We start from the raw sequence: 14005 nt of genomic DNA, 5'->3' as shown, positions 1-14005 counted from the left end.
TAGGAGTTGTTCCACGCATAGATGTACTTCTGGTGTATCTGTGGAGAGGAAGGTGATCTCCGCGTCTTACTCTTCCGCCATCTTCCCGGAAGTCCCCTATTGTAGGCTTTTGATTTGTGATTACCATGGAGTTCATATATGTTGACCCATAATTATATATACTTGCTTTAAACTGATAATCATTTAAGTTCAGACACATTCTGAAAGATCTACATTTTTTACTCCTGATGTCATATTTTATTTTTTTAACACCTTTATTGGAGTATAATTGCTTTACAATGGTGTTAGTTTCTGCTTTACAACAAAATGAAACAGTTACATATATACACATGTTCCCATATTTCTTCCCTCTTGCGTCTCCCTGCCTCCCACCCCTCCAGGCGGTCACAAAGCACCGAGCTGATCTCCCTGTGCTATGCGGCTGCTTCCCACTAGCTATCTACCTTACGTTTGGTAGTGTATATATGTCCATGCCTCTCTCTCGCTTTGTCACAGCTCACCCTTCCCCCTCCCCAATCCTCAAGTCCATTCTCCAGTAGGTCTGTGTCTTTATTCCTGTCTTACCCCTAGGTTCTTCATGACATTTTTTTCCTTAAATTCCATATATATGTGTTAGCATACGGTATTTGTCTTTCTCTTTCTGACTTACTTCACTCTGTATGACAGACTCTAGGTCTATCCACCTCATTACAAATAGCTCAATTTTGTTTCTTTTTAGGGCTAGTATTCCATTGTACATATGTGCCACATCTTCTTTATCCATTCATCCGAAGATGGACATTGAGGTTGTTTCCATCTCCGGGCTATTGTAAATAGAGCTGCAGTGAACATTTTGGTACATGACTCTTTGGGAATTATGGTTTTCTCAGGGTATATGCCCAGTAGTGGGATTGCTGGGTCATATGGTAGTTCTGTTTGTAGTTTTTTAAGGAACCTCCATACTGTTCTCCACAGTGGCTGTATCAATTTACATTCCCACCAACAGTGCAAGAGGGGTCCCTTTTATCCACACCCTCTCCAGCATTTATTGTTTCTAGATTTTTTGATGGTGGCCATTCTGACTGGTGTGAGATGATATCTCATTGTAGTTTTTTGTGTGTGTGTGTGTGTGTGTGTGTGTGTGTGTGGTACGCGGGCCTCTGTTGTGGCCTCTCCCATTGCGGAGCACAGGCTCCGGACGTGCAGGCTCAGTGGCCATGGCTCATGGGCCCAGCCCCTCCACGGCATGTGGGATCTTCCCAGATCGGGGCACAAACCCGTGTCCCCTGCATCGGCAGGCGGACTCTCAATCACTGCGCCACCAGGGAAGCCCCTCATTGTAGTTTTGATTTGCATTTCTCTAATGATTAGTGATGTTGAGCATTCTTTCATGTGTTTGTTGGCAGTCTGTATATCTTCTTTGGAGAAATGTCTGTTTAGGCCTTCTGCCCATTTTTGGATTGGGTTGTTTGTTTTTTTGTTATTAAGCTGCATGAGCTGTTTATAAATTTTGGAGATTAATTCTTTGCCAGTTGCTTCATTTGCAAATATTTTCTCCCATTCTGAGGGTTGTCTTTTGGTCTTGTTTATGGTTTCCTTTGCTGTGCAAAAGCTTTGAAGTTTCATTAGGTCCCATTTGTTTATTTTTGTTTCCATTTCTCTAGGAGGTGGGTCAAAAAGGATCTTGCTGTGATTTATGCCATAGAATGTCCTGCCTATGTTTTCCTCTAAGAGTTTGATAGTTTCTGGCCTTACATTTAGGTCTTTAATCCATTTTGAGCTTATTTTTGTGTATGGTGTTAGGCATACTTTAACATGTACCTGTCCAGTTTTCCCAGCACTACTTATTGAAGAGGCTGTCCTTTCTCCACTGTACATTCCTGCCTCTATCAAAGATAAGGTGACCATATGTGCGTGGGTTTATCTCTGGGCTTTCTATCCTGTTCCATTGATCTATCTTTCTGTTTTTGTGCCAGTACCATACTGTCTTGATTACTGTAGCTCTGTAGTATAGTCTGAAGTCAGGGAGCCTGATTCCTCCAGCTCCTTTTTTCGTTCTCAAGATTGCTTTGGCTATTCGGGGTCTTTTGTTTCCATACAAATAGTGAAATTTTTTGTTCTAGTTCTGTGAAAAAATGCCATTGGTAGTTTGATAGGGATTGCATTGAATCTGTAGATTGCTTTGGGTAGTAGAGTCATTTTCACAATGTTGATTCTTCCAATCCAAGAACATGGTATATCTCTCCATCTATTTGTATCATCTTTAATTTCTTTCATCAGTGTCTTATAATTTTCTGCATACAGGTCTTTTGTCTCCTTAGATAGGTTTATTCCTAGATATTTTATTCTTTTTGCTGCAATGGTAAATGGGAATGTTTTCTTGATTTCACTTTCAGATTTTTCATCATTAGTGTATAGGAACGCAAGAGATTTCTGTGCATTAATTTTGTATCCTGCTACTTTACCAAATTCATTGATTAGCTCTAGTAGTTTTCTGGTAGCATCTTTAGGATTCTCTATGTATAGTATCATGTCATATGCAAACAGTGACAGCTTTACTTCTTCTTTTCCGATTTGGATTCCTTTTATTTCCTTTTCTTCTCTGATTGCTGTGGCTAAAACTTCCAAAACTATGTTGAATGAGAGTGGTGAGAGTGGGCAACCTTGTCTTGTTCCTGATCTTCGTGGAAATGCTTTCAGTTTTTCACCATTGAGGACGATGTTGGCTGTGGGTTTGTCATATATGGCCTTTATTATGTTGAGGAAGGTTCCCTCTATGCCTACTTTCTGCAGGATTTTTATCATAAATGGGTGTTGAATTTTTCGAAAGCTTTCTCTGCATCTATTGAGATGATCATATGGTTTTTCTCCTTCAAATTGTCAATATGGTGTATCACGTTGATTGATTTCCGTATATTGAAGAATCCTTGCATTCCTGAAATAAACCCCACTTGATCATGGTGTATGATCCATTTAATGTGCTGTTGGATTCTGTTTGCTAGTATTTTGTTGAGGATTTTTGCATCTATGTTCATCCGTGATATTGGCCTGTAGTTTTCTTTCTTTGTGACATCCTTGTCTGGTTTTGGTATCAGGGTGATGGTGGCCTTGTAAAATGAGTTTGGGAGTGTTCCTCCCTCTGCTATATTTTGGAAGAGTTTGAGAAGGATAGGTGTTAGTTCTTCTCTAAATGTTTGATAGAATTCGCCTGTGAAGCCACCTGGTCCTGGGCTTTTGTTTGTTGGAAGATTTTTAATCACAGTTTCAATTTCAGTGCTTGTGATTGGTCTGTTCATCTTTTCTATTTCTTCCTGTTTCAGTCTTGGCAGGTTGTGCGTTTCTAAGAATTTGTCCATTTCTTCCAGGTTGTCCATTTTATTGGCATAGAGTTGCTTGTAGTAATCTCATGATCTTTTGTATTTCTGCAGTGTCAGTTATTTCTCCTTTTTCATTTCTAATTCTATTTTCTTGATGAGTCTGGCTAATGGTTTATTAATTTTGTTTATCTTCTCAAAGAACCAGCTTTTAGTTTTATTGATCTTTGCTCTGATGTCATGTTTTATATCTCCGTGCTTATCCCTTTACTGTTTATTGTAGTTATAGTCACTTTTACAATTTTTTGTTTTTTATGATGGTTTTATTAACAAGTATATAATATACTGCATACTGTACACACGAGGACTGTGCAGTACAAATTTATGTTCAGTTTGACATTACAAAATGTCATTATTGAATTCCATCTTTTTTTGAATCCACATACTGGTTTAAGTGATCTTCAATACATATTTGTCTTTCCTATTGTTATTTTCCCTTTCCTATAGATGCTGCTTTTCCATTTAGAGAAGACTCTTCAACATTTCTTTCAGAGTATGTTTAGTATCACTGAATTCTTTCAGGTTTTTGCTTGTCTGAGAAATTCTTTTCTCCTTATATAATCTCTCCTTGATAATCTTGCTGGGTTGAGTATCCTAATCTTGCTGGGTTGAGTATCCTAGGTTGTAGGTTTTTCCCCTTCAGGACTTTGAATATCATGCCACTCCTTCTAGCCTGCAAGGTTTCTGCAGAGAAATCAGATGATAGCCTTATGCGGGGGTGGGGGGGGTTCCCTTGTGTATGATGCTGTTTTATTACACTTGCTGCCTTTAGAATTCTAACTTTTGCCATTTTAATTATGATATGTCTTGGTGTGGGTGTGTTTGGGTTCCTCTTGTTTGGGACCCTCTGTGCTTCCTGTACCTAGATATTTATTTCCTTCTTTAGGTTTGGGAAGTTTTCAGCCATAATTTCTTCAAATACATTTTTGATTCTCTTCTTGTTCTGGAAACCCTATAATGCAGATGTTGGCACATTTTATATTATCCCATAGATCTCATATGTTGCTTTCATTTTTTTTCATTTTCTTTCTGTCTGCTGTACTGATTCGATAGTTTCCATTTTTTAATCTTCCAGATCATTTATGTGTTCTGTGTCATTTAGTCCGCTATTCATTGCTCTTAGGGTGCTTTGTATCTAAAATGGAATTATTTTTGATTGGGTCTTTTTATAGTTTTTGTTAAAATGATCTGTGCTTAGATCAACTCTTTCTTCATTCAGTTAGCATTTTTATTACCAACTTTTTGAACTCATTGTTACCTCTGTTTCATTACTTTTTCGGGGGGGGGTTTCTCTTGCTCTTTCAAGTGGGAATAGTTCCTCTGCTTTTTCATTTTACTTAACTTTCTCTGTCTCAATGAACTTAGGTGAAACAGTTACCTACTGTGGTCTTGAAGGGGTGTTTGTTTTTATGTGGGAGTGTCCCCATGTAGACTGTGTGCCGTGTTTTTGGTGTGAGGATGGGTTTTGATGTGGATGCCAGTCATGTGTTCTTCAGGATGTGCTGGCCCCTATCAGCTCGATGGGGGTGTGGCTAGAATTGAAAGAGCTAGAGCCTGCACAGGGTGTGATGCAGGACTTCCTCTCTGCTCAGTGGCCATCACACAGGGCAGGGGGCTGCTCCTAAGTTGCTGGAGTGAATGCCCTGAGGGTTGGGCTCAAGCTGGCTCTGTTCCCTTTAAGTGTATGTTTTTCCTTCTCCCTGCACTGGGGCTTGTGCACTTACAGAGGTCCAATGGCACCACCTGTGTAGGCAGCTGCAGCTCTGCTCAGATGCAGCCCAAGGTCATGTCTTTTCCCCACTGTGGTCATCCCAGATCTAGTGCACGGTTGTGGTGTGGAGTGGGTGGGGCTGGAGCATTTGCTCAGCTAGCACTAGGGGTCATGGCATTATGGCTGTGGGAGCTGAAGCAGCTATGCTGCCATCAGACGTCTGGGCTGCTTCTGTAGTGCTGTTTTAGTAAGTGCTAACAGTGGCTGCTGCTGCCCTACCTGGACCACCCCCCAGGTTCCTGGGCCACCTCTGCATCTCTAGATCGAGTCTTCTCCCAGGACCTGGCTGCCCTAGATCTAGTGCCAAGCTGTGGTGTGGAATGAGTGGAGCTGGGGTGTTTGCTCAGCTGGGACTGGAGAGTGTGGTGACACCACCATGCTAGGGCAGACCTCACTTTGCCCTCTCTGGTGGTAAGCAAGCACCCATGCACGCCTCACAACTGGAGTCTAGGCTTCTCCAGCCTTTCTGTCTGTCCTAGCAGTTCTCCAAGCAGCCAATGGGGCTTGTCTCCTCTGTGTGGGACACCCAGTCTGTGGCTCAGCCCGCTCACTCCCCAGGGCAAGTATCCACCTGTCTGGTCTTCCTTTTCCTCTTGGTCCCCTCCCATGGGCTCTGTCCTGACCTGATGCTTTCTTTCCCATCCTCTGTGATTACATGGGAATCTTTCTTGCAGCCTTGGTTGTACAGGCGTTCTCCTGCCAGTTTCCAGTTAGTTTTCCACAAGACTTGTTCCACATGTAGATGTATTTTTGATGTGTTTGTGGGGGAGGTAAGCTCTACGTCCTCTTACCCTGCCATCTTGATGACTTGTTTGATATTCACATATTAATCCTTTCCAGCTACCATCACTCTATGGACTGGGTCTCACTAAGGTAACCAATAGCCTCTATAAACCTGAACTTAAATAACAGTTTTTAGCCCTTGTCTTTCCTGACCCTCACAGGCATTTGGCTGTCCTGCCCTCTCCCTCTCCTCCTTGAAACACCACCTTCCCTTGGTTTGATATTATGCTCTCTGGTTTCTTTCCTACATCTGGCCACTCCATCTCTGTCTCCTTTTTTATATCCTCCTCCATGTGACCTCCAAATAATGGATTTCCTCCAGGCTTGGGGCCTGGCCCTCTTCCCCAGAAGAACCTCATCTATCCCTGGCCTCATTCATATGTCACTGAGCTGGGCCAGACCGCTCCACTGTGGGGCCGCTTACCTACTTGACGCCTTCATCTGGACACCTCCCAGGTACCTCAAAGTGGGCACATCTCCCCAGGGTTCCCTAGCTCCATGAATGGTACAACTCTACATCCAGTTGTGCAAGTTAGTAACCTGGGGGCCAACCTTCGTCCTCATCTTCATATTCTATCTGTCTATCACAGAGTTCTATTCCCTAAATACCCCTAGAATGGGCTCCCTGGAACCTCTCCATATGTTCAGCACCACCATCCTGACCTAAGCAGTGTCCTACTGACCATCCCTTTACATGGCCTCCTCCAATCCGCTTTCCTAGAGGAGCCAGAGTGGTCTTTTTACAATGCACATCTGATCACATCCCTCTTTGCTTCAAACTGTTCAATGACTTTCCATTGCTTTTAGGATAAAGACCAAAATACTTAACATGACCCACAGATATTTTATGGTCTAGTCTCCGCCTGTCTCCTCTGCCTCCTGTTGCTCCCTCTTCCACACTGTCTGAACCACAGGCCCATCTGCTTCTTGCTGTTTTTCAAGGGCACCATGTTTTTTCATGCCTCAGAGCCTTTGCACGTACTATTTCCCCACCTGGAACACTTTCAGCTGATGAACTCCTATTCATCCTTCATGGCTCAGTTTAAATGCCACTTCCTTAGGGAGACCTTCCCTGAAACCTCATCTGTATTAGGTTCCCTTCTTAGCTTTCCCCTTTCTAGCACTCATCATGATTGTAATTAAATAGTTACTTGAATGATTTGTTTCTTAACTGTGTCTTCCTCACCAGAGGGTACACGCATGAGGGCAGGTCCATTTTGTTCACCACTGGACTCTTGGTACCAGCATCGTGCCTGGCACACAAGCACTTTGTTGTTCAACAAATGAAGATGCGGTGCTTTCCCTGACACAGGCCCTACCCTCAGGCTGTCTCGTCTAGACTGTAGCTCCTTCACAGGAAGCTATTACAATGGAGTGCAGTAAATGCTATAATTTATAATACCAGGTCATTGAACACTGCTAACTTCTGTCTTTGAAGACTGAGGGACTTCAGACCTCAAGTTCTTTTTGGACAGGGACAAGGCAGAAATAAATGTCAGTACAGATAATGAGTCCAAAGCAACGGTCCAAGGTCATCTGTGCCAGTGTGGCCCCAGGCAGAGCTGCTCCCTCATCTCCACTCCCCTGCTGGCTCAACCCCTGGACAGGGCCAACACAGCCAGCACTCTCACAGAGCCCAGTCCCAGGGAGTCAGTCAGACACCTGGGCTGAGCCAGGGGCTGAGGTAAAGATACTCCTGGGCCAGCACCCGAGCCCTCCTCCTTGTCCTCTTTCCGAGTCCTCCCTGACACCAGTGCCGCTTTCAGGCTCTGCAGAGCATGCCTTGAAGATCGACACCTGGTCCTACACAAATAGTTCCTTGTGTAGGAACAGCGGTTGTCTGTTGGTAGGTGACAAAGGCCCATTTCAAGCTTGACGGACTTAAAGCAGCTGCATATCCTTACAACTGTCCTAACCAGCCCCTGAGAAGGGTGGAAGCCAGCTGTAGTCCACAGACTGTCCTGCAGCCTGGCCTCCCCTCCTCTCTGCTCCCCTCCTCTGCCTGCTGTCCTCAAACAACAGAGTCAGCAGGAAATGGGGTGGGAAAGGATCTAGGAAAGGTTCTAGGAAAGGATCACAGGCTGAGGGTGGTTGGAGATTAAAATCCCACTGGCACTCCAGCGCCTTTGAGGGCTGAGCAGTGGGCTTCGGCCTTGAAGGCACACATGCCACAGCCTCTCCATCGGTCTGCTTGGAGCTGGGCTTTCTACTCTAGGACAGTGTTTTCAAATGTTTTTCTGACTGTGACCTCAAATAAGAACATTTTACATTGTGAACCAGCATCTGTGTATACGTACACACCCACATCTGAAATGAGATTATGAAAGAATATTTCATACTAGGCACAGGGCATTCTGGCTCTGTTTCATTTTTTAAATAATGCTGGTTGCAACCCACCAAACCAATTTTATGGTCCACTAACAAATTCTAAAGCGAAATTTAAAAAGGTCAGGGAGGTGGCTGTACCTTGCTCTATTGTTCTTGGCTGTGAAATTCTTCTCCCCAGTCATGAAGAAAGAACTGTAGTTAACGAGCAACTACCCCCTGAGCTGAGGCTGCTCCGTGGATCTCAGGGCCCACAGTGGTAGCATGAACTCCTGTGGTCTCTGTCCTCACGGGGCCCTGGATTTGTGTCATGGTTCCCATGCAGGTCTGAGCCTCACACACTGCTGGGCTGTCTCAGGCCAGGCCTGGGGTAGATAGCAAATTCCAGAGCACTTGGGGGGTCTGGATTCAGAGACACGGAGCCCTCTGTTCTCAGCTCGGTTACATCAGTACTCTGAGGCAGTCAGGGACCTTTCTGTCCAGTTAACTGCTGTTTCCCTAGCACTTAACCCAGTGGTGTAACCATTGTCACTAATGGGACACACACACTCCCCCACCCCCGAATATGCTACAGGCCCAGTCCTACCTCGGGGCTGTGTGTCCCGTAGGAGGCACAAGAAAGGAAATGGGGCTCAACATTGCAGCAAAGCAGAGCACATGCCTTCCTTCTGCTAGCATAACAGAAACAGGAAGTCGAAAAAGAGTACAATCAGCTCAAATACAGCCTGGAAGCCCAGAGAAGGAAAAGAACATGCTTTAAACTCTGGGCCAGCATGGTCATCTCTCAGGCTCATGAGTCCCAGAGTGATTAACTTTCAGTGGGAATCCCTTTCCCAGTCTGTCTGCCCCCGTGCAACCCAGGACAGTAAGCAGGACAGGGGGGCTGGGGAGGAGAGCCCTGACTATGGAGTCGTAGTCTGGGCTGAATTTCAGCTTCTCCTCTTAGGTGTGACCTTGGTCTGGGCCTCAGTTTCTACATCTGTGAAATGGAGACGATACTACCTACATTACAGATTGTTGGAAAGATGGGAGATAAATGGACAGTGCCCTGCATTGTACATGGCACATAGTAAATGGCGCTGAGTAAATAATCGTTGTTATCATTACAAGTGGTAGATTGGTCTTACCAAATCTCCATTATGCCAGTGTTCTTCTGTAATGCATCTGCCAACTGGGCAATCCCCTTGGCTGTAATCTGGTTCTGGATAAGCCTGAAAGAAGAATATATCTTTTGTATCAAGTAATACTGGATTAAATCTGCCCACTTCATTAGGGGGTTGGAAGGATACGATGGGATAAGAGACAGGGTCAGGGGAAGAACTGAGTCCCCTTAACTTTCGATCTTGCTGAGATTGTGTCGATCAGATCCATGAAAATAAAGAACATGCTTTAAAATGTTTAATTTTTCTGATGGGCAGAAGACCTAAATAGACATTTCTCCAAAGACGACATACAGATGGCCAAGAGGCACATGAAAAGATGCTCATCATCGCTAATAATTAGAGAAATGCAAATTAAAACAACAATGAGGTATCACCTCACACCAGTCAGAATGGCCATCATCAAAATGTCTACAGACAATAAATGCTGGAGAGGGTGTGGAGAAAAGGAAACCCTCCTACACTGTCGGTGGGAATGTAAATTGGTACAGCCACTATGGAGAACAGTATGGATATTCCTTAAAAAACTAAAAATAGAGCTACCATATGATCCAGCAATCCCACTCCTGGGCATATATCCAGAGAAAACCATAATTCAAAAGGATACGTGCACCCCAGTATTCACAGCAGCACTATTTACAATAGCCAGGACATGGAAGCAACCTAAATGTCCATCGACAGATGAATGGATAAAGAAGATATGGTAAATACATACAATGGATTATTAGCCATAAAAAAGAATGAAATCATGCCATTTGCAGCAACATGGATGGACCCAGACATTATCATACTAAGCAAATTAAGTCATTAAGAGATAGACAAATACCATATGATATCACTTATATGTGAAATCTGAAATACGACACAAATGAACATATCTATGAAACAAAAACAGACTCACAAATAGAACAGACTTGTGGTTGCCAAGGGGGAGGGAAGGTTTGGGATTAGCAGATGCAAATTATTATATATAGGATAAACAAGGTCCTACTGTATAGCACAGGGGACTGTATTCAAAATCCTGTGATAAACCATAATGGAAAAGAATATATATATATATATAAAAAACTGAGTTACTTTCCTGTACAGCAGAAATTAAATACAACACTGTAAATCAACTACACTTAAGTAAAATTTTTTTAAATGTTTAACTTTTCTGTGTATTTTTATAGTGAGCATAATATATCTGTATATTCATATGTAGGTAATTTAATACATGAACATATATGTATGCATGTGTGCTTGACATTTTTCACTGCAGGGGTGCCCAATCAAAAATGTTCGGAGACTACCAGTCTGAACAACAAATTCTTGGAGACTACCAGTCTGAACAACAAATTCTAAGGAACACATCTGGGGAACAGGCAGTCTGATGTCTCCTTCCAGATGGCTGGAGAAAGGCAAGGCAGTTTTTAAAGTTAAGTATTTTTTAAAGAGCTGGCCATTCTCTTCTTTGGGGGAAACAAAGGCTTCCAAGATGGTACCATGTCCTCTCCAACATCTGAGAGGGAGGGAGGAAGAACAGTTCTGCTGCTACTCATGGGTCCCAGTGGAAAAGCATCAATAATGGGGCCTCTAAGAGCATACCCCATTATGTTGGGTGGCATTGATTCTAATGAAACAAAGATTTCAGATATAGCTGGGAAGCCTGGGCAATTCCCAAATTGCTCCCCTGGGAAGCCATGCGTCTAACCCACCCAGGAAAGAGCAGGACAAGTCAGTGATACCTCTGTGCTTCATCACAGGTTCACTCCTCACCCTCCAGCTATTTGTAGCATAAGGCTACTATTGAACTTGACCTTTAGAAATTCTGGGCACTGATCCAAGAAGGTAGCTGTGTACCAGGAAGATAATGACCTATATTACTGTGACTAATGAGATTACAGAAATTAAGCCAGTTCCTTAAGGAGGCAGTATAGCATCGTGGTTAAAAGCTCTCCTCATATACATACACCCACTCCCCACTTCTCAGCTGCAGATCCTTGAAGAAATAAACTTAAGCTTTCTATTCCTCAGCTGCCTGATCTATAAAATGGGAATAACTATAAGAGAACCCCGCTACCCTGGGTGTGTGAGATTTCAATAGGAGGATGTGTATGAAGTAGTTCTCATCATTTCTACCATGGTGCCCAGGGGAAGGGAGCTCTTGTCACCATTCCTGCCCAAGCACACAGGACTCGGTGGCTGTGCTGCAGCCAGGAACCAGTGATCCCCGCCACATCTCTCAAAGACTGGGGCCCCTGGGCCAAGTGGCAGAGGTGAGACCTTCTGGTAAGCACAACCACAGTGTGACTTGGACATTTTTGCAAAAGGAGCAAAAATAGAACCTGGAAGTGGGCACTGAGTTCTGCATTCAGTTAAATTCTGCTGTTTCCTAATCACCCCTTCCGGAAAGCTGCAAACACTGGCACCACCTACACCTTGCTGGGGGGAGGGTGAGCTGCCTGAAGCCTAGACCTGGCAAGAGGCTGGGTAGGAGGAGAAGTAAAAAGCCTGGCAGTGCTCAGGTACATATGCCCACTGGCTACCTTCACTGCAGCCAGTGTAGTCTGTACCGGCACCAAGAGCTAAGAGTCACTCTCTAGCCCTGTTCTAGCTGTGTTCTCGTGAAGGGGCTGGCCTGACACCTAGGGAAGGGCATAAAAGAACGTCTACAGGTCAGAAAGAAAAGGAATAAAACAAAAAAACACAGATGTAAAAGTAGCACACTCTGGGTTTTTTGGGGGTTTTTTGTTTTTACAGAAATTGACATGGTGATCTAAAATTCACATGGAAATGCTAGAGACCCAGAATAGTCAAAACAATATTGAGAAAGAAGAACAAAGTTGGAAGACCCACATTTCCTGGTTTCAAAACTTACTACAAAGTTACAATAATCAGGACAGTGTGGTCCTGGCATGATGATAAACATATGGCTCAATGAACTAGAATAGAAGGTCCAGAAATAAACTCACAGATTTATGGTCAACTGAGTTTTGACAAAAGCGTCAGGGCCATTCAAAATGGAAAGAGACTTTTCAACGCGTGGTGCTGGGACAACTGGATATCTACATGCAATAATATGAAGCTGGACCCCTAACACCTCATACCATACACAGAAATGAACTCCAAATGGATCAAAGACCTAAATGTAAGAGCAAAACTATAACACTTAAAGGAAATCTTTGGGACCTTGGATTAGCCAATGATTTCTTACTAAGATACCTAAAGCACAGGCAACTAAACAAAAAATAGATAAATTGGACTTTATCAAAATTAAATACTTTGGTGCTTCAAAGGTCACTCTCAAGAAAGTGAAAAACCTCACAGAAAGAGAAGAAATATTTGCAAATCGCGTATCTAGTAAATGTCTAGCACCCAGAATATATAAAGAACTCTAACAACTCAGCAATTAAAAGGCATATAACCCAATTTACAAATGGACAAAGGATGTGGAGACAGTTCTCTAAAGAAGGTACACGAATGGCCAATATGCACATGAAAAGACACCCAACACTGTTAGCAGGGAAATGCAAATCAAAACCATGATGAGGGCTTCCCTGGTGGCGCAGTGGCTGAGAGTCCGCCTGCCGATGCAGGGGACACGGATTCATGCCCCAGTCCGGGAAGATCCCACATGCTGCAGAGCGGCTGGGCCCATAAGCCATGGCCGCTGAGCCTGCGCATCCGGAGCCTGTGCTCCGCAACGGGAGAGGCCACAACAGTGAGAGGCCCGCGTACCGAAAAAAAAAAAAAAAAAAAAAAAAAAAACCCATGATGAGATACCACTTTACACCCCCTAGGATGGCATTACCCAAAAAAGACAGACAATAGCAAGTGTTGGTGAGGACATGGAGAAATGGGGACCTTCATACATGACTGGTGGAAATGTAAATAGCACAACCACTTTGAAAAACAGTTTGGCATTTAACAGAGTGACCATATGACCCAGCAATTCTATCCCAAGAGAAATGAAAACATCTCACATAGAAACATGTGTGCGAATGTTCACAGTAGCATTATTCATAATAGTCATAAAGTAGAAACAACCCAAATGTCCACCAACTGAAGAATGGACAAACAAAACATGGACTGTCCATACAATGGAATATCATTCAGCCATAAAAAGCAATGGAGTACTGATATATGCTACAATGTAGGTGAACCTTGAAAACTTTTGCTAGTGAAAGAACATAGAAACAAAAGGTCATGTATTGTATGACTGCATTTCTATGAAATGCCCAGAAGAGGCAAATCCATAGAGACTGGAAGTAGATTAGCAGGTGCCAGGGACTAAGGGAGGAGAAGGATGGGGAGTGATGACTTAACGCATACAGGTTTCTGGCGGGTAGGGGAGGTGGGTAGTTTTGTAAAATGTTCTAGAATTAGATAGTGGTGATGGTTGCACCACCTTATAAATATGCTAAAAACCACTGAACTGTACACTTAAAAAGTGTGACTTTATGATATGTGAATCTCAAAAAATATTTCAAAAGATATATCTCAAAAAATATTTTTTTAAAAAGCACAGTGTTTAAATCTGAATTACCATAAATGTTTCAACGTCTGGTTGACTTTCAACATCTCTGCCAAGCTCTCTGCCACTTCATCATCAAGTTCATTTTTGGTGAGCC

The 14005-nt window shown here is 43.3% G+C and overlaps 1 protein-coding gene across 3 annotated transcripts in view; it reads right to left on the bottom strand.

The window, feature by feature from the left end:
* Positions 1–14005, bottom strand: part of NOD1 (nucleotide binding oligomerization domain containing 1) — a 99509-nt gene that overhangs the window by 13457 nt on the left and 72047 nt on the right. For all 3 annotated transcript variants that reach the window (XM_060156915.1, XM_060156914.1, XM_060156916.1), the window contains 2 exons: positions 13921–14004; positions 9360–9443 (listed from right to left, as the gene is read on the bottom strand). In XM_060156915.1, the coding sequence (XP_060012898.1) occupies positions 9360–9443; positions 13921–14004 (168 nt within the window). The remainder of the gene's footprint in view (positions 1–9359; positions 9444–13920; position 14005) is intronic.

Source organism: Lagenorhynchus albirostris, chromosome 8 (genome assembly GCF_949774975.1).
Source record: "Lagenorhynchus albirostris chromosome 8, mLagAlb1.1, whole genome shotgun sequence".
Classification (NCBI taxonomy): domain Eukaryota; kingdom Metazoa; phylum Chordata; class Mammalia; order Artiodactyla; family Delphinidae; genus Lagenorhynchus; species Lagenorhynchus albirostris.
This window is presented reverse-complemented; position numbering and strand designations above follow the sequence as displayed.